This window comes from Lycium ferocissimum, chromosome 10 (assembly GCF_029784015.1).
Source record: "Lycium ferocissimum isolate CSIRO_LF1 chromosome 10, AGI_CSIRO_Lferr_CH_V1, whole genome shotgun sequence".
Taxonomy (NCBI): domain Eukaryota; kingdom Viridiplantae; phylum Streptophyta; class Magnoliopsida; order Solanales; family Solanaceae; genus Lycium; species Lycium ferocissimum.
In genome coordinates, this window is record NC_081351.1 from 59,113,555 (window position 1) to 59,139,422 (window position 25,868).

Here is a 25,868-nt window from a genome sequence, read left to right on the forward strand (position 1 = left end):
CCAATTAGTCATTTGCACACGCCTTAAGAAAATACTAACTATTAGAGGGAAAAAAGGTAATTTGAATAAACTGTCCCTAAATAAATAAGTTTTGGGATTTGATCACATAGCACTTAATAGGGGCAAAGCTGAAAAAATAATGTTATAATTCTTTCGTGGTTTGATAAGTGGACACTCTTTTTGATTCAAAGGGAGTATTTGAAATCAGATTGATTTGAAGTTGAAGTTTTGTTTGGACATGAAATTTGAATTTCTTAAGTTGTATTTTTTCTCATAAACTTGAAAACCCCACAAGTTATGAAAACGATCAAAACATCTCCAATTCTTGTACAATCTTACCAAATGAGCAAACCACATAGTTCATAACAAAGTTAATAGGGTACCAAAAGGCCTTTTTAAAAAATCAACATCTATTGATCGAACTTCAGTTCAATAAAAAGGAAAATTGAACATAAGCTGTAATGTAACTACTCTTTAATATAATATTGATAAAGGCAATCTCTTCATGCCAAGCATGCATTTCCAATCAGATGATCGAGAAGACGAACCAACATTATTACTTTAAGTCAAGTTTTACATTTAAAAAAATATCTATCAACTTATAGATTTTGTTTTACAAAATATAAACTTATGGGTCAAGTTTTACACTTAAAAAAAAAATTGAAATCATTATCTGTAATCCCAAATCCTAATTTTTGAAGAATTTGGAATTTAAAATCATGATATATATTTAAGTTGAAATTTTGTGTAAATTACATAAAGAAATGCTGATTTGAAATCAAAATATGAAATGATGATTCCTAACCGCAGGGCCAAACACCTACTTAGATTTGTTATCTCACAAAGGACTGATTAGTAATTTAGCCATCTCAAATATTTTGGCATGCATCGAAGGCGCCATATACTATATATTAGACTGCTCATGATGAATGGAGAGTCAAGAATGGGACAGAAATTGCTTCAAGTTTCACCGATCAGCTTTTGTTGCCGGAGTTTTGCCGGAGACCTGCCTGCTTCCTAAAGCTTGTCAGGATTTTGTAATCTGAATGTAGTTATCAAGAATTGCTCGGTTAAAGTAAGAATTGCTCGGTTAAAGTTGATCTAAACCAAGGTGATTCCTGCTCTTAGCTCTGCATGAAAGTTTGTTTGTTGCTTCCTGATGATACGTTTATTCATAAATAGTAGTACTTAATAATATTGCAAAAAAGAAATTTTTTATGTGACACTCTATTTTCTTTTGACCGTTTTAAAAAGAATGCAGATATCATATTTGGAATCATTTCTTAGTCTATTCTAAAAAGAATGACGTGATTCTACACTTTTTGTTTAACCTTAATGACAATGCTTATAGCTCAAGCATGTTTATATCAAGAAGTTTTAAAGTCTTTATTTCTTAACTTTCGCGTCTAGTCAATCAGAACAAGAGAGTAGTAATTTGCTCTTCCTCTTTGACTCTTAATCGGACAATTCTGTCCTTAAGATGTGGAAGACGGGCAATAATATAAATATAAGAAATTTAAGATTGGAGACAATGGATCATGTTTTTGGTATGAAAGATGGACACTCTAGTCATCTTCAGCTTTCAGCTTTAAATGATCTGGAGGTATTCGAGGTTCTCCTTTTAATGAAGAAGGCTTTTCTTCCATGTGGAACTAGGGAAATAGCCTTTATCTGCCTCTTTGGATCCAAAATATTGCAAGTATTGTGAGAAAGAAAACTACTACTCTAGTTACTACTAGCTAGCATATCTTCTCTTGGAGGGAGAAGAGGTGGATGATCTGGACCTATTTTTATGACTGAGAAATCCGTCTTGAGCCAACCCTTAGGACCAAGCGCAGCCTTCGAAACTCGGGAATAATGAGCCCACCCCTATCCTTTTCTACTTAAATACCAAGCTTAGTTTGGTTGGTGCGAGGCTCGAACCTGTGACATAAGTCACAAATCACTCAACTTTTTGCCACTTGATCAACTCCCCGGGGCCTGATACGGACCTATTAATGGCTGACTATTAGCCTCAGTAGGCTTACTAACTGAAAGAAAATATTGGCTTGCCCGTGAATCTTGTTCAGATGAGTTGCACTATGAATTTAACAATTAGTACCATTGGTGATTAGATCTTGTTTTGGTTTGATCAGGAGAATCAGTAGAGAAAACCTTGGAATAGATCTTCAAGTTTACAATAAAGGGCCTTTTCCTATTTATATTTTCTTTTGAGGGGGTGGGGGCGATGGGGGATCGCGCTCCTTCCATAAGCTAATGCCAACTTTCTTCTTTCTTTATAGAGACATCATTCCAAGTATACCTGAGCTTTCACTTCTTATATAAATAGCCTATTAGTCTTAACACTTACGGAGTCTACCAATTAAATTCATGGTGTATATATTTTGCAAATTCAATGGCTACTCTCATTGGCATGCACTCTTCCACCTTCCTTAATTTTCTCGTCCTTAAAGTGTGTTGTAGGCTTCTCCGCACTTTGAGTCAATTAGCCTAAATCCACTAAAGGCTCTTCTGTGTGTTTGTCATCTTGATTATTCAATAGTATGTATTTTGATGTAGAGTTTCTCCCAGGTTCAGTTTAGGGGCATAGGATCAGCAGAAAGGGGAGAAGGGTGGGAAAAGTTAGAATAGTATAATTTGGTTTAACACCTCTCCTGAAAGATAAATCACTTTCTCTTTATTATAAATTGGAGGCTGAATAAGTTGATCACAACAAACATATGGACACAAAATTTGTTTTGAGTTCTAATTGGAGGATTATAACTTCATTTTATGCAACATGTTCTTATGTTAGAGTATCACCATTTCGCTCTTGTTTTATTATTTTCATAAATTGTAGTCACAAGGAATCCTAATTTCTCCATAATTATGCTTGGTAGGATCTGCAGCTATATTTAGGAACAAAGAAAAATGGTGCAGTTCTCTTCTATTTTCACTGGCTTTACCAAATCTAGAAATGGGAGGAAAAGTAAACATGATGTCGGAAGGGAAGCTGCGGATGCAATGGCTAAGGAAGCCAAAAAGAACGACATGATGTTAACATCATCTGGCTGTGTAGCTGGTGGCTCTGAGAATTTGGCTGCTGTTTTCTCCAAAGGAGGGAAGAAGGGTATCAATCAGGACAGATTTCTTGTATGGGAGGTATGAAAATCTCGTCATTTACAAATAGTAGTGTAACTCTCTAAGACCCATAATGGCATTGATGTATCTGAAATTGTCGATATAAAAACAAGAACATGATGAAGTTTATATGATTTGAATTTTAGGACTTTGGATGCCAAGATGACATGATTTTCTGTGGGGTGTTTGATGGGCATGGTCCTTGGGGTCATCTTGTTGCTAAAAGAGTTAGAGAATTGATGCCACCAACTTTGCTTCGTAATTGGCAGAAACGGGTTGCCAACTACATGGATGGCGATGGGATGGGAATAGATGAAAGCTATTTCCAGTTTGACATTTGGAAGCAATCTTACTTTGAGACTTGCTCCATCATAGATCAAGAGCTCGGGCAGCATGCTGACTCTTTCTACAGTGGTACAACAGCTTTGACGCTTGTTAGACAGGTAAAGTATACACTTTACAATTCAAAGTACTCTGTGATTATCAGGATGGAAGGATAATGAAGCGAGTGACATTTACTTCAATCTCCGTCCGCAACTCTCTTTTATCAGCTTAAGTAATTAGCTAGACCATGTCAGCAGACAGGATTGGAGTGTTGAAGATTTAGAGAGGCAACATTTAGTTGTTACATATGAGTTTCTAATTGATGATAACTCCAGCATTTGTTCGTAGAAAAACAAGCATTAGGAACTTTAGAAAGCCTGGCCAGATTCTTTCTGGATCAGGAGTGGCATTTTTATTTTAAATCCTTGGTTGCGGAATTCGTCAATATCAGGAACTGACAGTTCTTTTATAATCTAAAACATCTTTGCCTTCTGAAGGTATCCAGTAGTTTGCTTCCAGGATAGGTCAAATCAAATATACGGTGGCTAAAATTTACTACTAAAGATTTTTAATTTGTATTGACTTGATAATCCCAACCATGAGCTGTCAAGTGTCTAATGTTGCTGCTTCAGCTTGGACATAGCTGGTGTAAATTCATCAAATAAACTCCATCCAGTTCCTATGATTAATTGCCCCTTTAACATGTGGTCTCAAAGATTTTATCTGATCCATGTTTACATTCACTCACTATAAGTTCTGAAACTTGCAATGCTTGAAAATCTTCTCTTTTTCTTCCTCAAGTAGCAGGCCTCCTGCAAACAAATTGGATCTTGAGAAGTTAGCATGCATAATGATACCATTTAAATAACTTATATCTTTCTGCTTCATAAATTCGTTTAGTTTTTCTTTTTTCAAGCTCTATGATACCACTTGTCTCCTGTCTGAAAACTTCTAAATGTGACGTACTTTCAGGGTGATCTACTGGTAGTAGCAAACATTGGAGATTCTCGAGCTGTATTGGCAACAACAGATGATGATGGTAGTTTAGTACCAGTTCAGCTCACTGTTGACCTCAAACCCAACTTACCTCGTCGGTTCTCTTCCATGTTCCCATAATTTCGTTTTTTGATTGCCAAATGTAATTTCAGCAAAGACTAAATATCGTGACGTATTAATGATAACAGGTGAAACCGAGCGAATAATGCAGTCAAGAGGGAGGGTGTTGTCGTGCGACGATGAACCAGGGGTATACAGAGTGTGGATGCCCATGGGGGAAGGACCTGGATTAGCACTATCAAGAGCCTTTGGTGATTACTACATAAAGGACTTTGGCCTTATTTCTGAACCAGAATTGACATCAAGAAATATAACCCACAGAGATCAGTTTGCCATCTTGGCAACAGATGGGGTATGTATTTCGCTCTTTATCCTTCCAATGAACCTCTTCCATTGTCTTGGAATACTACATAATACACGATTGATTGAATGATGAACAAATAACTAAGCTTAACCTGTATAAATCACACCATCAACTCATCACTGACTAGATCTTTACCAAGATGTTCCAATTGCATCTTATATAAGACAATAATAGACCTTACATCAAAGTAATCCTTCGAGGTGTTCTTTTCCCCTATCCCTACTCCTGGATCCATGCAGAATAATTGCCTCGAATCGAGGGCCTTGGGAGCAACTTAATTATTTATTTCCTCTGTTCAGTTTATATGACACTTTCCTGGGCCGGCGCGGAGCCACAATGGTGGCTACGAGTTTGGCAGACGAACCTAGTAGCTTTAGCTCAAAATCTATATCTGTATTAAAAAATTCATTTGATATGTACAAATAATCTATCAAAAAAGCAAAAATAATTATAATCTAGAACTCATAAACTAAAAATCCTAACTCCACCTCTGCTCTTTCCCCTTTAGTTTGTTCCATAAAAAATGAAACATATCTATATTTAAAAGCTCTTCAACTTAGAAACTTCATATTTTACCCTTAATGACATGTTCTTATAGGCATAGAAGTGTCTGTATGTCTACGACCGCAAGTTTTAAATGTACTTTTGGTATGTGCCAAAAGTCTGTCTCTCTTTCTCAAACAGAGGCGGATCCACGTGGAGGTCAGGCTGTTCATCCGAACCCCCTTCGCCAGAAAATTCGATTGTATTTGTAAGGTCAAATCTGAATATTATTGATATATATATATATGTTATAATGAACCCCCTTAACGCATCTGAAAATCTTAGCTCAATGGTTAAGGGGGTTCAAACTTTCCCTCAAGGTCACTGGTTCGAATCTCGACACGCAATAATTTGTTGCTATTTTTTTTTTTTTTGCTTTGGCTTTTCCACACAGCAGAGACGGAGATGGCTCAGTTTTTGGGCTCAAATTCCCCTAACGCAATGAAAAGGGGCAATTCGCAGAATTGCCCTTCTTTTGGGGTGGTCTTTAAATTTTGCCCCTCATATTTGAAATCTTTAAATTTTGCCCTTCGGCTAAAACCCATAGGTTCCAGGTTCGAACCCACGCGCAGTCAAAATTTTAAAAAAAAATCGCAAGGCAGAGTTTAAATTTCGCTATGCCCCCAACGGCATACACTTGTGAAGAAATTACCAAAGTTATGCCGGACCCGGCATAATTATGCCTTATAAATGACTTGGCATAAGTATGCGGGTCGCATAACTTTGATAATTCCTTCACAAGTTTATGCCGGATCCGCATAAAAGTTTGCCCATTAAAAGTATGCCCCCGCGCATAACTTTGTGAAGGAATTACCAAAGTTATGCGGACCAAGATACTTATGCCTTATGGGCGACTTGGCATAAGTATACGGGGTCCGCATAACTTTGATAATTCTTCACAAAGTTATGCCGGGTCCGCATAAAAGTTTGCCCATTAAAAGTATGCCCCACCGGCATAACTTTTTGAAGGAATTATCAAAGTTATGCCGGACCCGGCATACTTATGCCAAGTCTGCCCATAAGGCATGAGTATGCCGGGTCCGGCATAAAATTTGTAATTCCTTAACAAAAGTATGCCGGGTCCGGCATACACGCGACCCAAACCTTGTCTTGCGATTTTTTTTTTAATTTATGCTTGAGCGGGGGTTCGAACTCAGAACCTCATGATTTCGGCGCGAAAGCTCAAAGTTGCAATGCGAAGGGCAAAAATTAAAGACCAGCAATATGAGGGGCATAATTTAAAGACCACAAATATGAGGGGCAAAATTTAAAGACCACCCCAAAAGAAGGGCACTCCGCGCAAAAAAATGAATGAAAAGCCTCATTAATTGTGGGATCAATTTGCAGCTTTACTCTTCTACTTCTTTTCTTGTTATTTTTCTATTCTATTTCTCCTTCCTTTTTTTTTTTCCAATTCATTCAAAATGAGTAGGGGGTTGTTATTCTTTTCTCCTTCTCAATTTTCCTTTGTTCAAATTTATTAGGCATATTCCTTTTTATTTTTGCCTTTTATTCTTCTTATCTTCTCCCCAGATCCCACTATGTGGGACTACACTGGGTATGTTATTATATTCTTCTTATCTTGATTGCTCATTTTGTTTCTGCGTAACTCTCTTTCCATGTGGTAACTCGAAGAAACTCTTTAAGAAAACGATGAATTGTTATTAAACTTGAAATTGAGATAGAATTATTTTTAAACAAATAAGGTTAATTATTTTTAATCGAATAAAGAAATTTAAAAATTGTGAAGATCCTTTAATCAAAACTGTTTAATTAAAGTTACTTTCTTTGATTTCATGGTATTTCTTTCCTATTTTTTCTAATTCTATTCTTGAGAGAGGAAAACTTAACTAAACTAAACTTCTTTGATTTGTTCGTCATTTGTCTTTTTTTTTTTTTCTTCAAATGAATAACCTAGATAAACTGAACTAAACGAACTCAAAAATCGGCGATGCCATTTAGTTAGCCTATGAATATGTATTATAATATTAGTAATCCAATCCCTACACCTTTTTAAAGAATCTTCGCGATTTTCAAAGTAATATATGATTGAATGACCGCTGATTCATAATAAAAAAATAAAATGAAGTAGAATACTGCAAAGTAAAAGTGAAAAAACACACAAGAAAATTTAAGAAGGCTCGATGGAGCAGGGTAAAAGTAGGAAAATATGCTAAACAGCACATGATAAGGCAAGTTAAATTTAGCGGGTTAAGGTTAGTCTTTCCCTTTCCCGCCCCACTTGTAGTTTTCGCGTATGTGCTTCTTTGTATTTGAACCCCCTTAGCGAAATTCCTGACTCCGCCACTGTTCTCAAACGCTGTGCTTAATCAAATAGCGCTATATATAATGTAAGGGAGGGAGTATTTATTAGTTCAGGGAGTTAACAGTGAAATCCTTTTTCATATTGATTAGGTATGGGATGTTTTGTCAAACCAAGAAGCAGTGGAGATAGTTTCTTCAACACCAGAAAGGGAAGAAGCACCTAAGAGACTGGTGGAAAGTGCTATTTGTGCGTGGAAACGCAAACGAAGAGGCGTTCCCATGGATGACATCTCTGCAATTTGCCTTTTCTTTCATAACTGTATTCCTCCTTCCAAACGACAGGATTGTCCAAAATTCGAGAAGAAGTTTACATGAACTACCGGCTGACTTACAGTTGCTGCAATTTTTGTTTTCTCTCTTTTTCCTGTACTGATTTGTACATAAGTTCATACATAGGCTCATGTTTTCTATATTTCTGTCAGGCAATGAAATGGAAAATCTTGAAATTAGCTTCAAAATTTATGTTCATGTACTTTTTGTCAATCAAACTTTAACGTTAAAGAATATGGTTAATTTCTGTTTTCCAGAATAGAACATACTCAATATTATGTGTGCAAACTTTAAAATGAAAAAGAAAAAGGGCGGCTAGGATCTTCATTTCTTTAAATATTTCAATGCACCGTCAAAATTCCACTTTCTTCTTGCTTTTGACTATTTAGGCAGTTTAGAAAAGAACCTTTCTAATGCACGTACATTTTTTTGTTTTTCATATGGACTTTTAAACTCCCACAACAACAATGCCATCTGTCATTACTTTTAATATTATACAAATTGTTGTAGACTTGTAGTTCTTTAAGAGATTTCGAGGAATAAATTCGGTATTATATACAAATTTCATTACAACCTCGATAGGTCGTGTGAAAAGCTTTTGGGTAACCTGTAACAAGTACTCAATATAGAGAAGTAAAATTTCAAAATAGATGCGGTTAAAACCAATCAAATTGTATGCGTATTGAATGTGAATAATAACTTATTGAAGAGGGTATGTAACATGTTGCAACCCGTCAAATTACGACGTATTTATTACACCGTTAGTGAAACAAAATTCAGAAAATTGTATGAATTGACATTTTGAGACACTAAAAAAAAAATTAAGCGACTTGACTCCCGTATGTTCTTGCAACTATTTCATATTTTCCTTTTAGTAGGCTGATTGCTTCGCAATAAATTCAATCATAATCATGAAGAAAATGGAATACATGCGTAAGCTGGAAAAAAAAAGTAGAGGAGTTAGGATGATAGTAAAAGGAAAACAAAACATATAGATTGTAAAGAACCTAAGCTGATCTGTGATTCTAATAAACATCATTGATAGCTAATCAAAGATACATCTAAATTGGCAAAAGATTCTTTCACCAGGGCTCAAGCAAACGATCGAAAAATACTTGCCTTTGTGAATTCTTGAATGCTATCTAGGGCTAGTAGTAATTAAAACGACAAAAAATTACTCATTTGGTGTTTACATTATCAAGCCTACATCAACAACGAATATATACATGATTCATTTACATATACTTTTCTCACTTGAGTATGATTACTTTATTTACATTCTCACCTCAACCCAACCGTGTTTATATTATCAACGCCACATCAACAACAAATATATACGTGTCATTTATACATATTTTTCTCAATTGGTTATGATTGATTAATTTATATTCTCACCTCAATTCAATACTTGGGTGAATTGGTGCGTTCTTCGTATGATGCCGAATCTTCGTATTCATGTTTATTTTTTAACTCCTGAAAGCTTTTCGTTGACAAGTATGCCTTCCTCGTCTTTGATTTTAGCAGTGTCAAAATCAGATTTCATCAACCATTTGCTGGCAAGCATAAGTTTTTAAAGCACCTTGTCTCAATCAGATGACGACGGATGATGCTTTAAGGAACAACAACGAGTAACTTTTTCTGTTTTTGCTTTTCCACCCAGTGTGTGATACCCGCATTAAGGTCAACTACATCTCGATTCGTGCCGGAAGTCCCACATTGGGGTAAAGCGTTCCCTAAAGAAGGGCAACTCCACAACCACTAGGACTCAAACCGGAGACGTGGTTAATGATAAAGGAGTACTTACCACTCCTCCACAACGAGTAACTTAATACAACCAGAAAAGACATTTTTTTGGGACTGCTAATATTTTTGGGGGTTTCTTTACTTGTAACAAAAGGATTCCTCGAGTGTGGATATCCCTCTTTCACCTCATAAAGTTACTTTCACTCTTTCACCTCTAAAGTTACTTTCATTTTGTTGACCATCAAGCATGACCCACCGCCTATGCCCCCCCCCACCCCCCACGCCCCTCTACCTCCCTTATGTGATGATATATCTTTCTCAAAACTTTTTAATCCTTCTTTCCATGGTCGGCTTTAGATAATCATCCCTGCACTTGGAAAAGAAACTGCCAATTGTAGATAGCCATCTATTTTTTAGTGCTTAAAAGCAAAAGTTCCCTTGGCTCAACAGAACAGTCCAGGGTCCAAAAATAAGCAAAATTCGGGGTGGGGACTTCTTTTCTTTTTGCTCTTAGCTTAAGATGATAATGACTTGTTAAAGTTCACCAAGAAGCAAAAACTCTCCCTTAAAAAGGAGATTCTTTTCCTGTCCCACAACTTCATGGCTTTTAAATATTCCCGTACACGCACACAATGATGCCATATATTGATTCCCTCCATTCTCAACATTCAATCTCTCCATACAAGCATCTCTCTCTCTCTCTCTCTCTCTCTCCCTCTTCTCCAGAAATGGCTCAACAGATGGAGGTAAGCCTTGCTTCTACTTCCATATCAACATCTGTCTTTGAACAAATCAAGAATCATATTCATGTAGAGCAAATTGTTTTCTAACTGTGTTTACACACATATCTTTTCATGCAGAAACCTAGGGTCACCGAGATACAGGTGAGAATGGACTGTAATGGGTGTGTGCAAAAGGTCAAGAAGGCTCTACATGGCGTCCATGGTGAGTAAGTGATGCTTTGAAGTACTAATTCTTTCTTTTTAAGTGCTAATCCTTTCTTGATCTCCTCTTGAAGATGTTATAATATTCTATATGTGCTTCTACAGGTATTCATGATCATTATATAGATGTTCATCAGCAAAAGATTACTATAGTAGGATCAGCAGATCCTGAAAAAATAGTAAAGGCAATAAAGAAGACAAGAAAAAGTGCCATTGTTTGTTCCCACATAGAACAAGCAGACCCTCCAACTGAGCCAGAGGAATCTGTACCAGCTGAGAATGAAGCACCAACCCCTGAGTCTAGCAATCCTCCAACAGAAACTCCACCAGCTGAAGAGCCACCCAAAGAACCGCCAAAAGATCCACCAACACAAGAAAATCAACCAGCAGAGGAGAAACAAACACATGAGGGTGCTGACAACACCAAAAGCCAATCAGACCAACCCTCTAAACCGAGAGATGTTGAAGAGGTTCATGTAATTTACCACTATCCACCAGACTATGGTTACAGATACAACTTTAGCCAGGGTATGAGTAGTCACGAGCCACACAGGGACCCTGGATACCGATACAACTATGGTCAGAACGTGATCCATGAGCCACCCCGGGACCATCGTTACAGCAGATACAACTATGGTCAGAGTATGAGCCAAGAGCCACCCAGGGACCATGGCTACAACAGATACAATTATGGTCAGACCATGAGTTATGAGCCACCTAGGGACCATGGCTACAGATATAACTATGGTCACAGCATGATCCATGAGCCTCCTCAAGGAGACTCTGGTTTCAGAAATAACCATGCTCGTCCTATCGGTCCAGAATTCAGACCTGAGGTGCCACCACCAGGTCAACCACCAGTTCATGTGACTCACAGCTACAATAGCTACCAGCCATCACCCTATGTGACTGGATATGAGCACATCAGATCACCACCAAGATACACACAATATACTAGGCCAGATCATTACTCTGAGGATTATCATTATGGAAACAATGGCTATGGAACAATCAGCTCAGTTTTCAGTGATGAAAATCCAAATGCATGCACAATAGCTTAAGGAGGGTGCTCAAAATGGTTTGCAAGGGAAGCAAGTAATTATTTTTGTTTCACCTGTACGAGAGAAAGATGCCTAACTAATTCCAGATGATTCGTAAAGTAATTCTCAACAAACAAAAATAAAGCAAACATGTGCAAATGTTGAGAGAAATGAGATTCTTGACTTCAAAAGCAAAAGGGAATATATCCTCCGCTCCACCTCTACAGGGCTAATACAGACCACCTGGCATTCATTTCCTGAAGAAGAATACTAATAAATATCCTTTATTCTTGGAATTTATTCCCCAGCTTTACTTTTAGAATTTTAGCTATCCTTTTATGCTTGAAAGTTAACCATCTTTTTCTGCCAAAATCCAGACAGTTGAAATTTTAATTGACTATGAAATGGAGAAATAAAGGAATTTGGTACTTTCTTTGGTAAGCTTTGCGGAACAAGTCTTGTAAATTAATTCCCATTGAATGACTCGGCCTATTATCGGCTTTGCGAAATCTGAGCAATTACATATCCTGCAGAACATATTTCTTTAGGCAGGGAAATGCGGATAGCAATTACCAGATAACAGCAGCTTGCTCTCAGAGAAGAAAAATTGCTCATCCAAAACATCTAAAACTTACGGTTTGAAGCTTAGGTTTCTCTGTGTAACTTGGCATCTACTTGATGCCTTTTCTAATGGAATTTGTTTACTTTACCAAAAAAAAAATAAACTTGCCAACTTATTTTGCCAATGATATAAAATTCCTTGCACAATGGAATAATTCCATGTGGACTCAATTAAGAACAGAATAGGGTAGCAAGAAATCCATACAGATGATACAAATTAGGTGGGGTTAAAACTTACTCATTACATAACGTCTATTGTATGCCATGAGTCTTTTCTGGTCCAGCTAGAGATTTGTACGTACTTTTAGAAACAAGTGAGAGGATTTAGAAAAAACAACTGGCAGAGCAATTGAAGCAAATCGTCCCCAGTAAAGCATAGAGCTGATGTCATCTAGTTTGTCTGATCAATTGATTTGGCATTGCAGTAACTTCCATAGATACAAAATCCAACCAGCCACACCTCGACAGCTGAGATTCCCGGTAAAAGTGATACTTGGATTAATATGAATCAATACTCTGTGTACTCCAAAAGACCAACAAAAGCAAGACTTTTAACATTCACTCGTTCTCATAGAGATGAAGTAACCAGAAATCCTCACAAAATTGTTATTCCAGGCTGTTAATCACAAGATATCTCACAATAACTATGTTGGTCGGAGATAGCAGGTATCCAGAGGAATAGTCGAGGTGCTCGCAAGCTAGTTCGGACACCAACGTCATTGGGAAAGGAAAAGATATCTCAAATTAATGAACATCCAAAAAACAAAAATGTGACAATACAGCTTGCACCGATGATGACTATGTAGATACAATCGCATATGATAACATTCTTTTGAGCGCATATTGTGATGAGTTTCCTAGCAAAAGGACTCGGTAGAGACATCACCCTTATACTCCATTAGGATTTACGAGCAGAAGAATTCATTTATATTGGGTAGATTAAATTCAAAATTCAAGGGAGTAAGGTGAATTTATAGAATTCTTCAAAACCGAGCAAAATCTTACATGTCAAGATCCAAAGTTACATGTCACAATTGGACTATGAGATAAATATGATTACAAGGTAATCGTTGACTTCAACAGTTACTGGAAATCGATAATAATGTCTACCATTTCCTCCCAGTTTGTAAAGAGTAAAGATAAATACAGGAAGGTCTTAGGAAGCTATATGCCCCAAATTAACAATGAATATTCTCAACAAGCAAAAATGAAATAGGAGAACTCTCAGCCAGTGAAAATGGAAGATGGTATCACAACGCATGCTACTAAGCAAGTCACACAAAATAAGATAAAGGTTTCAGTATCACAAATACTCCCATTACTACGCTGGAAAGAGTCGCCCCTCGAGTTGTGTTAACCCGTCGCTACCAAACAATTCCAGCTGAGAAAAGAGGAACCTTGAGACAGCAACTGCCTACCTGTAGCGACTTGATTAAGAGCGCGTCATATTAAATCCACTCTGTTAGCACCACAAGACTACTGAAAGGTCCCACGGCTGATATTAGCAAAATTGGCACGTGAATGGTGGCAAAACACGGTCCGCAACATAAAACCCTGTAAGATTTTCAGTATCTATGAGCACCTAGTTTTAAAGAAACAAATAGAATTTTGATGGTTCTAACTGATCTGCAATTGATATATTGAAAACAGATTATCTGGAAAGTCCTTCAAGCACATGCGGTAAGATTAACTCCAAAGTTTAGGAAAGATGCTTACTTTTGAATTTATATTTTGTCCCTCTTTTTCATTTATTTGAATCTATATTTTCTTACTCTGTATATCGCTCCTTAAGCAGATGTTGCATATATGTTTATCAGAGATCTCGTATCTAGTCAGCAAATCTCAAATGGTGGTAGCTTATTTTCAATTTCACTTGTGAGGCCAATACAGAATCCCAATTTTACTTGGATAACTACAATCAAGCGTAAGCAGAAAGATCAAACAGAATCTACAAAAAAATTATGTGTGTGTGTGCGAGATTAATGAATTCAGTCAACCCACAGCACAGAACAAAACCCTCATAGCAAGCAACTATAAACAAGAGTTGCCCCACCGTCACTCTAAGACAGTTCAAATACGATAGAGAATTCATTTGGCATGTAAAATTGTTAGTGGGTCAAGAACAAGACATTCTTCCTTGCCATACCCTCTATATCCCCAATACCCATCCCCACGAACCCCCCCCCCACCCCACCCCACCCCCCCCCTCACCCCCAAAAAAAAAAAAAGAAAAAACTTTTCCCCAGTAGAATAGTAGTGCTGACAAAATAAGCCCATATTTTATGGGCTCATGAGTGATATTTTAGATGGGTGGAATTTTGGCTTTCAACCCGTAGAAACATGGGTATTCATGGGTAAAATATGGGTTTGCCTAATGTGTTATCTTCCAACCTTTGCTCACTCAAAATGCTTAATTTCATTTGTGAAGTAGAAAATACTACAGATAAAGGTAGTCCTACTTAAACTCCTCTTTTTATGTTTCTTCTATCTATAATTGACCATGTGAACCCTTTTTTTTTTCCTCTAAACATTGTAATTATTGTTTACAACATTACAATTTTAAGCTTTGAATATCGTAACATCGAGTATTCCAATTTTAAGCTTGGGAATATTTCAAACGTTCATCACAATTCATCAAATTTCCCAAAGTTCTTCTATTATAAACGTCGAATCTTTAGTGGAATTTAAGCTTCATCAAATTTTAAGCTTGAAATATCTTTTGGACTATTTTTGTTTGTTCCAGTTGGCGTACCTTTAGGGTTTTTGGTTTTGAGAAGTTTGGAGATACCTTTTCCTTATTGGTGATGAATCCGAGAGGAAGATATCACCGCATTAAGGATGAAGAGTATATATCAGTCCAATTAAAATGCCATGTCACTAAATGATCTGAATAGAAGGAAAATTTATCAAATATTACACATATAAAATGGGTTAACCCATTTCCAACCAGCCCATTTAACACCCAACCCGGTTTTACCCGCATCAAATATGGTTGGGTTGAAACCCAGTTCAACTCATTTTTAACCCACCCAAACCCGACCCAACCGCCCATTTGCCACCGCTACTGGGGAGGACGCAAAGAAACCGCTTCGCTAGGTCCCCCATTCACCAATTGTTTCATTCTCTTCCTAGCTTATAAGTTTAATTGCACTAAATGGAGCGACTAAAGCAAACTTTTAACACCAAGACCAATGAAGAATAAAATAACTGGCACAAACCTAGGAAGAAGTTCATATAACAGATTGATTAACTTAATGTATACAATCAGGAAGGATCTGAGAAGGAGAGTACAGAGGTTTTATCCCTATCCCCATGCCAAACTAGATAGAGCAACCTAAATTTTATCTCCTTGCACTTGCCATTTAGGCCCCAACAGGCAAACCTCTACCACAACTGACCGTGTAGAATGCCTAGTTAAAATACACCTGTCCCATACACTTTCATCACTCAATGAGATATCACTTACAAAAAGTCCTAGTCGTCCCCATCACTGCTTGTTTGAGATTCTTCATCTATGCCATACATAACTTCATCTACCTCGTCGTCCTCACTTTCATCCATCTGGACCTCAAGTGTCAAAGCCGGGCCATTCTTATTATCGGCCTTCTCTATCTGTTAAAAATTAAGAACAAAAGGATTCATGTCAAAACATGCATTGAACAGGCGAGTTTCTTTTACTATTGAAGTAACCAACCTGTGCCATTACAAGTTGAAAACGGCCAGATAACTGCAATAAAGAGTTAAGGGCCGCCACCTTTGACCTGGTAAGCTGAAGAAATAAAAACCATTGAAGTATTTAATACCTTTCAAGCTTTTTCACAATCCAACAACAGAGCAACAGTAAACTTTTTTATGAACAGAGCAATAGTGAATTTAGCCATCATGAACAAACAAGAAAATCTTCACTTATCAAAAAAAAAAAAAAAAAAAAAATCTTCAACTACCGAGAGAAAACGAATTGGTCACAAATTCTTCAAAATAGTTGGAAAACAGAGGATGATCAGAACCGTTGTTCCAGAAGCTGGAGCTCAGTTAGATATTCAACTCTTTGGAATGTGACAAAAAATGTGACATCTATAAAGCATCATCTCATGTTGGTGGGATCTAGCATTCTATTTATAGTGGCTCCATAAAAATGAATACGCCCACTCGCGAGCATTAGTGCCAGTACTTAATCACAAGAATTTCAAAAAAATTAAAGTCTAATAAGAAATTAACTAAAACTCAAGATATTTTAATCAGACTCAAGTTACCAAACAAATGAGAAAAAACTAATGCATATCATAACGGAACAGGTCCAAATGAAGCAGAATGTATTAATTATATAGCTGAGCCCAACTAATTTCAGATTGAGACATACTTGTTGTAGTAAGTTATCAAACACGATGAATAATATATTGTCAAATGAACCCTCAGGGGTTGGCTTGGTGGCAATTGACTTGAGCCTTGGGGTGCTCCCTTTCAAGGTCTCAAGTTCGAAACCCGCTGGGTGCAAACAATTTCTGAGGGCCATCGGACTGGGGAAACCCTGAATTACCCGTGGTGCACTTGCGGGAAACTCCTTGCCGAGGGCCTGTGCACCCCCGGGATTAGTCGGGGCTCAAAGAGACTCGGACACCCGGTGCTTAATCAAAAAAAAATATATATATTGTCAAATGACTTCCATTTTCCTTTAATTTTTTGGTCATTTTTTAACCTGTTTGGTGATCAAACTTCAGTAAGTGTTGATGACTGCCAATCTTCTTGTAGTCTCGTACAAAGCAAATTCTGTGACAAATTTTACAAGTCTGGAAGGATAATTGTGATCGTCCACCCAATGAGTTCCCTGCTTAGCTACTCCATGGTGTTACACTTCAGATGTCCCCACCAACCACCTCTTTGGGGAAAGGAGAGAGGAACCTTTCAAGATGACTACAAGAATGAGTCTTCAATTTAAGTTACAAAATATAGGTGAAATAACCGATTTACAAAAGGCACTTCTCCATCACCCAATGGAGAGAATATGGTGCTTTTTCCATACTAAAATAAACTGCAGTAGTATCTGGAAAAAAATGGGATTCCACAGGTGTATTACATGGGCTCTTTATCTAGATATACCGATGGGTAACATGGGTGCAAGCACTGCACTTTTCTTTTCTTTTTTTAAACAATGATGGTAACTGGGCCAGTGTGCGCACGCCTCAATTATACCACTGGGTACCTGCTACCTTCCACCGCGGCACTGGGTAACTCTATCCACCAACGCTTAGGCAGTTGGGAAGAAACCACTTAGTGTTTTTCTGTCTCTACTGGGATTTGGACTTGGCTCCCTGATTTGCACCCATTTCATTGACCAATAGGTTACACCTTGTGTGTTGGGTGTGGGCACTTCATATGATCCTTCAAAAAACATACTAAATAGTAATACCTGACGAAAGTTGACATGCCTGTGATAGATCTATAACTGAATCTTCCTGAATCCAATATTCATCCCCAAGTCATGTAATATAGATGAGGAACAACAAGATCCTGTCATCATCAAGATTCTTACTACTGTCATGACCATAAGCTACCTCTATACACAACTAAACCAATACTCTTTGTATAGATACGTTTACACTATGATTCCTGGCGTGGAATGGTCGTCAACCTCCCGATGAAAGATTAGTTATTATTTTTTCCTTGACAAACTTTTTTCATAAGTCAACATAGCTATAAAACCTTCCTCCCTCCTCCATATATGTAACACAGTAACACTCATCACATGAAGTACAAAAAACAAAAGGAAGTAATTTATCCAAAAGATCGATCAGAAAAGTGTGCATAAACAAACATGTAACTTATCAAAAAGATCCATCAGAAACGAGATTATAGAAAACATGAAACCATCGACAACTTGGCACCCCAATGTGAACCCCGAATTGCGCAACAACAATAGCACTGTAGCATATCCTACCTTGTTTAAAGAATCCAGAAGTGGCATCAGTGGTTCCTGTGATGTGACAAATTCATTGTGGTTCACCAATATACAACATATCCATGGAAGAACATGTCTTCCCATGCTTGATCTGTAAAAAAAGAAAATACACGTAAAACCAGGAAACAATTATGATATACATAAGATTTAGCTATCCAACTAAAAGGTTTCTAAAACTGGTGCGATGATTCGTTCTCCCAAATTGTGTTTAATGATACTCCGTCCACACAAAAACTAGCCTTTTTGCAGAGTTAAAGAAGTGTGAAGTTCTGATATGAATTTCCAAATCTATCTCAAATTGGGGAAATAATTATTTCTGCAACATTGTGTTTAATGATACTCCGTCAATAAACACAATTTAGCTATTTTCGGACAGTTACAGGAGAATGAAAATTTTCTAACATATGAAAATTTTCTAATATGAGTTCCCAAATCCTAACCTACTTTTTCTTTATAACGGAGAAATCCCGAGGCCAGTGGTGCAGTATTTGAAACTCGGTGAATAATGGGCCCGCCCCTTACCCTTCCCCTTTTTAGATACCAACATTTCCCTGCGGCAGCGTTCGAACACGGGACATGCACCTAACCTAAACGTCACACATTGCGCTCTTACCACTAGACCGATGCCCTGGGGCTATTTGTTGGTAGTATTTTCAGGTAGTCTCAACATTTCAATTTTATCTCAAAATTCTAATGATTAATGTCCAAGATTGATCTGTAAAATCAGTTTTCACTTCGAGGAATTGAACCTGGCCATTCTTATACTCTAAGAAGAGTACCAAGTTCGTAGTGCATTTCTTTTCTCCCCATAAGTAGGAGGATGCAGCGCATCTCCACTCTTGAGGTACAGTATGGAGTCAAAGTATGCTATCCCCTTCAAAGTTTGAAGAGCTTACCCGGACTGCCATGCTGCCAATAAGGCTTTTAATAAGTTGTACGCATCAGGTGGTTCCATGGATAACACAGCTGCTTTCATCTGCATTCGATGAATGCAGTTAAAACAATTTATCCCATATGGTAACATAAAAAGTGACCAAATCAAACTAAAAAGTATCCCTAGTAACCAAGAGATACAGACCTTCTTCGGTGGCATACTAGCATCAACACTTACTCCTTTCAAAATTTTAGGGTCAAGAATTGAGCTAGGCGAGAGATCATAGTCACTGCTAATTATACCTAAGGATCTTAGCTGGTCCTCCATGCAAATTGCGACCTCATCTTCACCTTGTTTACCAATGATATCTGTAAATAGCAGTAAGCAAAAGCTTCCACATTTATAAGTAAGCATTTAGATAATAACTTGATTGTATTTTGGAGACAAAAGTAAACACAGAAAAGTTAACTGAGACAAAATTCTAACAGTCCTTAAACTTTTGGTGAGAGGAAAATAGTTACTGATGGAAAACTTCGGACTTCTTCGAATAAATTCTCATCTGAGGTCATGTGACTTACACTTCACTATTAGTAAAGTAGTGATGAAAAGTGAAGAAAGTTCCTTCGCACATTTGAGATGAAAAACAAAATATTGAGTGCAAAAGCCCTAGAGTCGGAGCACTGATTAAAAACAAAGCACAGTCAGAGTAGGGATCACAAGTTCCAAATATGAAGATTAACCCAAATAAAGCAGGGATCTGGTAGCAGTAGAGAATCCCAAATGAGTGCAGTTGCTTCAACCAAGGAACAATTCCAGCATGGAGTAACCAGTTTTATCAGTAGTTCTAATCTATAAGATTCCTCCTCTTAGGTCATGGCATTGCGCCTTGCAGAAAACACGCAACCACCTCAAGTTCGAAAAAAGGTTTAAGATATAGTACAGACACAAAAGAACAGTGTGCCAACAAAACCAAGATATCACAAAGTTTGGGGCAATGTTAAGTGATACCTTTGCTCGCTGTGGGCTTAATTCCAGTCTTGACATCAACCTGATCAAGAATCTTAGGCAAGGGAAGTAAGGCACCCTCTGCATTTGCACGATCAAGGGCAGTAACTGTTCAACACAAGACAATTGTTAGGACACACCTGTATCAAAATGCAAATTGACCATCATATTTAATGATGGTACAGACCATGAAACAGGTAAAAGGGGTTGTCTCAAATCTATGTGATTCTTAACCTTTTAAAGTGAAAGCAATAGCACTTTTTCCTTCCCTCCAAAGGAAATAGATGGTCGAAAAAGTAAACAAATTGCAATCCCCATTTATGACATGTAACCATAACACTGTCTCAGTAAAAATTATGCTGAAACATCTCAAACATCACTCATAGTTATGCATATCAAATGAACGCCAAAAACATACAGAATTTGGAGCTTAAAGATTACACAAAGGAGGAGAAACAGATATTAAAGGTACATACTGGCACAGGACGACTGTCATCTCAAGCCTTTGGACAATTTTTCTTTTGTAATTAATATGGCATAAGATTGTATTAGATGGGCACTGTGAATACAGAAAGGGCTAGAAACAAGAATTCAGTGTATTGGACTTATTTTCATCCAAGACATTTGCAAAAACTAAAATTTTAAACGGACCATGCACAAAGATACATTAAGCTCCCTCCACCTACAGGGACATAGGTTAGGAGGTTGAAATGCTCTAATAATGTGGAGAAATAAGTTAAGGGAAGGAGTACCAGGTAGAAATTAGCCACGTGGAAAGAAATGAAAAAAATGCATTATAATAATTAATGTGGGAGGCAATAGCAAATTTGCTGATATAATGAAAGATCCCAGAAACATTTACATCACCATGCCAAATCGGTCAATAGCTATTCATACATATTTAAAACAGCCATTGGTGATCAAATACGGGGTTCAGTAATCTCATGTTTCGACATATAAATTAGACAAGACAGGGGAGGCAAGTGCAAAGGACGACAGAATGTTACCCTGACTCTGAGTGTTGGATGCTTGTTTAGATTTGCGAGATTGACTGAAGGGTAGAAGGATCCCGTCAAGTGAGCTTTTTAATCTGAGATCTGCCCCAGGCTGCACTATAACTTTTTCAAATGATGGTTTTATCAACAAGCCATATGCAACAAACATATGACCGGAACCAGACGTGCCAATAGATTGCAATTTTGCTGAAAAGATACTACGCATGGCTTCTTTATGTTTCTTCAGTATTTTCTCATCTAAAGATACACATATTTTTGTGGGCTTCGAATTGTGCAATTCCTCAAAACTCTTTCCATGCCAAAAATAGCAAACACCAATTTCTGAAATGGCCAAAACACCTAAACTTGCACCATTTTCATCTACAGTTTTAATGTGGTAACAATCCAAAAAGACAGCAGGGTGATCCATTGCAAGCAAGCAGCATGCTGATTTCTTTTTGCTACCATCTAACTTCCAAACTGCTACATGCCGGTCACCAACAGCAGAAGAAAGAATATGTCTCCCATCTTCAGAGAAAACCATACACCGAACAGCCCCCTAATACAAAAAGGAGAAAAGAAACAAGGTGACTCACAAGAATGGGTAATAGAGGTGTTCTGCAGTCTGTATCGACTTCACTTAACCACGAAGCAAATGCATCAAAAAGGTAAGCATATAAAAAATTAAAAGGGAAGATGCATAACACTAAACACTCACAGGGTGGCCTGAAAACTTCTGGATCTTTTTGTCATCCAAGCAAGTGAAAATCTTCAACTGAGAAGTTGCTGTTGCTAATATTTTTCCATCTGGCCAGACAGAAAACCACAAGAGGAACCAGTTTCAGCAGAAATAAATTAAGCATAGAATGTTGGCTGCTACAGTGAGAAGACCACTACATGAATGCTAAAACAAGATAGAGATAAAAAGGACACAAATAGAGCAATGACATGTATTCAGAACATATAGTGATCAAAATATGACATGAGAAGAATCTTGCAAACTCTTAGCACAGGGGATCTGGTACCATTGTTGGGAGTATCCATTTTACATTACAAAAACTACAGAAGGGGTAAAAGATGCCAATCGTTCAGTTACTCATCCAGATTAACTAAAATGAAAGATTCTCAAAATGTAGCCATTATCATGGACAATGAACATGTATAGATACAAACCTGATGAGACGGATAAAGAAGCTATTGCTTTAGTGGAAGCTTTAAACTTGTGCAGTAAGTGCCCCGACATGGAGTCAATTTTGCAAACCAGTCCATCAGCACCAGTCGTGTAAATGAATGAACCATGTGAAGGGAATGAGATCGCATTGACACCGCTGCTCATTGACATATGAATTTCAATTAATGCAGGGGAAATATGCGATATCATGATCTTACTAGATGATAAAATCTCAAACATAAATATAGAACAATACACCTTTGAACAGTGGGAATGATGAATGTAAAAAGAACAGAGAAAAGCTTCATGATGGAGACAGTAAAAGAGGTGTGATCTACAGGTCATTACCACTTCTGAGAATAACTCTTATCACTAAGAGTCCCGCTTCACTTTTGAAGAAGCCACAACAAAAGCACTAAGCAACTAGTGACAACAGAAAAACAAGAGTGACACATGCGAAAATTTTATTTTCATCACAAATAGCAGGAAGAGACAAACACTCATCCAGAATCTCCCTTCTTCAAAGTTGGACATGTGTGCTAGACATCAAACTCCGAGCCTCTCTCTCTATATGTGTATATTTTCGATGATGTTGGTATCTGAGACAACGTGCGCACCTCAACTATTCCATTGAGTCGTGCTGCCTCCCACCAACTCAGGTGAAAGGTAACTCTGGCGCGCCAAAGTTGAGGCAAATGGGAAGAAATAACCTACTGTTTTTTTTTGGCCTCTACTACGAGCAATTTGAACCTGAGACCTCATGGTTCTCCTCCCAACTCATTGACCACTAGGCCACACCTTGATTGTCGGAGCCTCTATATATATACTTGTTGAATTGCGACCTAAATCTATTTTCTTTCCTTTTTTTTTCATAATGTGTCCTACACCTCACATTGAAGCACTCATATAATTGAGTAATCCTATGACCGACACATAGTATGCAGGAGAAAAGATAAGCGAAAGTTTCACAAGAAATATACCATTCTTTCTGCAAGTCAGGATAATTTTAGTTATGAGTTTTGCCCGGAACTCACCCAGGATGGCAATCACTAAATCTCCATTTCAGATGACCTGCAGATACATCTAGAGCTAAAACATCACCACTGCCTGTACCTAAGACCAGTAATGAAGTTCCAAGCTTCCTTTTTTTCTGACCAACCAGTAAAATAGCTCCCGTTAGAAAGAGTTGAAGTTAGATACAACTAAATAATTAACCACTAACATCTTTTTCTCGCACACAAAATTTCACCTTTTTGTCACATGATAACCACTTCATGCAAGTATAATCCATTGAAAGATGACCTCCTGGCTTAGTAAACAAGCTTGTGGTTTCAGTTGACACAATATCTGCAAACTCGGTCTGCACCTGACCCTTCACTGTATCCCATATCTGAAAGATGCCCAAAAGATATATTTATGAATTGTAAAATAAAATGTGGAATTGCTAACATGATTACAGGACTATATTGATATCAAAAATTTCCTAGCATGTCTTTCAACAAGCATCACATAAGTTGTGCAACTGTAGCATGAGAAAACAAATAAAACACGGCTAAATACACATGTACATTGAATAACTTTCCGCTCTACTTCACCTCGCTTTCCAAGCAATGATTTTTCAGCTTCTAAGCATAATGATAAACATTCAAACAAGCAACTGAAAAAAGGAGTCACCACCATAAAAATAAAAATAAAAAAAAAACATGAACATATATGTCAACAATTACAAGAAGGAACTACACAACTCTAGCACGAATCAATTAAATTTCACATACATATTAAATGATTGAACAATCTCTCAGTACACCTTGTTGCATAAACACATCACCCAAAACGAAAAAAAGAAAAAGAAAAAAGCACCACATATACATGCATGAAAACAAAGTTCATAACTTTCCATCTGCAAATTCTAAGCTGTTAGCTATAAACTGACTCCACGATAACTTCTCCCCTCACCGCCCTCTCCCACACCTGAGGTAGTGCTGCAGCCTGCAAGATACGTTTTTGTTTGGCACTTCTCCCTTATCAAGAGTCAATTTCACTAACTTTCGGAGGTAAATGTGACAAATTGATTCTTTTTTTCTTTTTTTTTCTAAGTGCCCATTTGGCCATGGATAGTTTTCACTTTTTACCCGGAATTGGAAACACTCCAACAACAACAACAACAACATACCCAATATATTCCCACAAGTGGAGACTGGGGAGGGTAGAGTCTACGAACACCGTACCCCTACCTCGAGGAGATAGAGAGGACGTTTCCAAAAGACCCCCGGCTCAAATGACAGATAACATGGAAGTTAGAAAAATACAATGCAGAATTAAAAAGGCATAGCAAGTAAGACATAACCAACAATAGAGAAAGCAACATAGGAACCAGAGCAAAATAAAGCGATAACTGAAGCACAAGAAACAAAAAATAGTAGCAGAAATCCAATCCCAGAAACTATGTCCAAAAACTGCTTTCACAATTTTCAATCCAAATCACTCACAAAAATTTCAAAAAAAAAACAACTCCAATTTGTATTCATGTCCAAACATAACTCCAATTTCCAAATAACATTTTCAACTTGAAAACAAATACTACTTCTTCTTTTTTCCAAAATTCTTATGTCCAAACACCCACTAAAAGTCGAAAACTGTAGGTGAAATTTACATTCTAACTAGCTACCAACCATGGTATTACTGATGCAGAATTTAATATTTGTATGCTAACTAGCTACCAAACGACCCCTGCCGGAAAGTAAAGGAAAATTACAATTAGCTGCAACTATTAACGTACGAAAAATGGTGGAAAAAATTCATTGTGAAAAATGAGTTAGTTTGAGGGAAAAAGAACACCTTGATACGGCCATCACCGGTGCTAATAGCAAAGAAATCCAAAGAAGGACTGAAACAAGTCAAGACGTCCCTAATGTTTGCTGTGCCCATTCCTCTCAAACGGGGTCGCCGCCAAGTTGGAGGTGTTTGACGGAGGGAAATAGCAAAGGCTTATACTTGCCGCTCAAATAATACAATGGCCTTCCACTTTCATTCTGTGATATTTGACACTTATGCCCTTATTTTGTGCTACTGCCCTTTCGCCCTAAATTTTGAAGACAAATGTGAAAATTTGAGTTTTTTCAAGTTGTGTTTGGACATACATTTTTTAAAAAAAAAAATATTGAAGTTTTTTAAGTGAAGTGAAATTTTTCTGGAACTTGAAAATAGCTTGAAGATAAATTTACAAACATATATTTGAAAGATAAAGTTTCAAAAATTTGATCCAAAATTTATGGTCAAACACTAGCTTAATTTTTACCTTTATAACAAATAATATTTTCATGTGACATAATTTTATAATTTTGCATTATAATATCTCACAAGTTATGTTTTGTGTGACTTTTAACCTTTAAAACTTATATTTCACCGGACATAAGGGACACAAATTAAAGATCAACCCATTTGAAGGACACAAACAAAAGACCGGCTCATTTGAAGGGCAAGTCGTGCAATTTCTTCAATTTCAGTGAAGTTAGCT

The 25,868-nt window shown here is 37.3% G+C and overlaps 3 protein-coding genes and 1 long non-coding RNA gene across 6 annotated transcripts; 2 read left to right on the top strand and 2 right to left on the bottom strand.

Annotated features, from left to right (window-relative positions):
- The first annotated feature begins 914 nt into the window (after positions 1 to 914).
- LOC132034416 (probable protein phosphatase 2C 34) lies at positions 915 to 8,051 on the top strand. The gene is made up of 6 exons (XM_059424761.1): positions 915 to 1,111; positions 2,880 to 3,141; positions 3,267 to 3,563; positions 4,417 to 4,534; positions 4,629 to 4,852; positions 7,823 to 8,051. Exons 2-6 carry the CDS (start codon positions 2,911 to 2,913, stop codon positions 8,045 to 8,047), a joined length of 1,095 nt encoding a protein of 364 aa, XP_059280744.1. The 5' UTR covers positions 915 to 1,111; positions 2,880 to 2,910; the 3' UTR covers positions 8,048 to 8,051.
- Positions 8,052 to 10,486: 2,435 nt separating this feature from the next.
- LOC132034417 (early nodule-specific protein 2-like) lies at positions 10,487 to 12,025 on the top strand. 2 transcript variants are annotated; one of them, XM_059424762.1, is made up of 2 exons: positions 10,487 to 10,690; positions 10,795 to 12,025. In XM_059424762.1, exons 1-2 carry the CDS (start codon positions 10,600 to 10,602, stop codon positions 11,748 to 11,750), a joined length of 1,047 nt encoding a protein of 348 aa, XP_059280745.1. In that variant the 5' UTR covers positions 10,487 to 10,599; the 3' UTR covers positions 11,751 to 12,025. The 2 variants fall into 2 exon arrangements, with proteins under 2 accessions (XP_059280745.1, XP_059280747.1); XM_059424764.1 differs by having other exon boundaries at positions 10,600 to 10,694.
- Positions 12,026 to 13,311: 1,286 nt separating this feature from the next.
- On the bottom strand, positions 13,312 to 15,700 carry LOC132034418 (uncharacterized). The gene is made up of 2 exons (XR_009409088.1): positions 15,139 to 15,700; positions 13,312 to 13,904 (listed from the first exon to the last, which is right to left on the bottom strand). It is a non-coding gene; the product is annotated as an uncharacterized LOC132034418 (long non-coding RNA).
- Positions 15,701 to 15,756: 56 nt separating this feature from the next.
- Positions 15,757 to 25,378, bottom strand: LOC132034419 (uncharacterized). Of its 2 annotated transcripts, XM_059424765.1 has the most exons (12): positions 25,190 to 25,376; positions 23,601 to 23,741; positions 23,386 to 23,501; positions 22,354 to 22,508; positions 21,899 to 21,987; positions 21,193 to 21,739; positions 20,189 to 20,293; positions 19,385 to 19,548; positions 19,203 to 19,282; positions 18,286 to 18,397; positions 16,045 to 16,119; positions 15,757 to 15,962 (listed from the first exon to the last, which is right to left on the bottom strand). In XM_059424765.1, exons 1-12 carry the CDS (start codon positions 25,277 to 25,279, stop codon positions 15,825 to 15,827), a joined length of 1,812 nt encoding a protein of 603 aa, XP_059280748.1. In that variant the 5' UTR covers positions 25,280 to 25,376; the 3' UTR covers positions 15,757 to 15,824. The 2 variants fall into 2 exon arrangements, with proteins under 2 accessions (XP_059280748.1, XP_059280749.1); XM_059424766.1 differs by lacking the exons at positions 15,757 to 15,962; positions 16,045 to 16,119 and adding an exon at positions 17,510 to 17,729 and having other exon boundaries at positions 25,190 to 25,378.
- Positions 25,379 to 25,868: the final 490 nt, after the last annotated feature.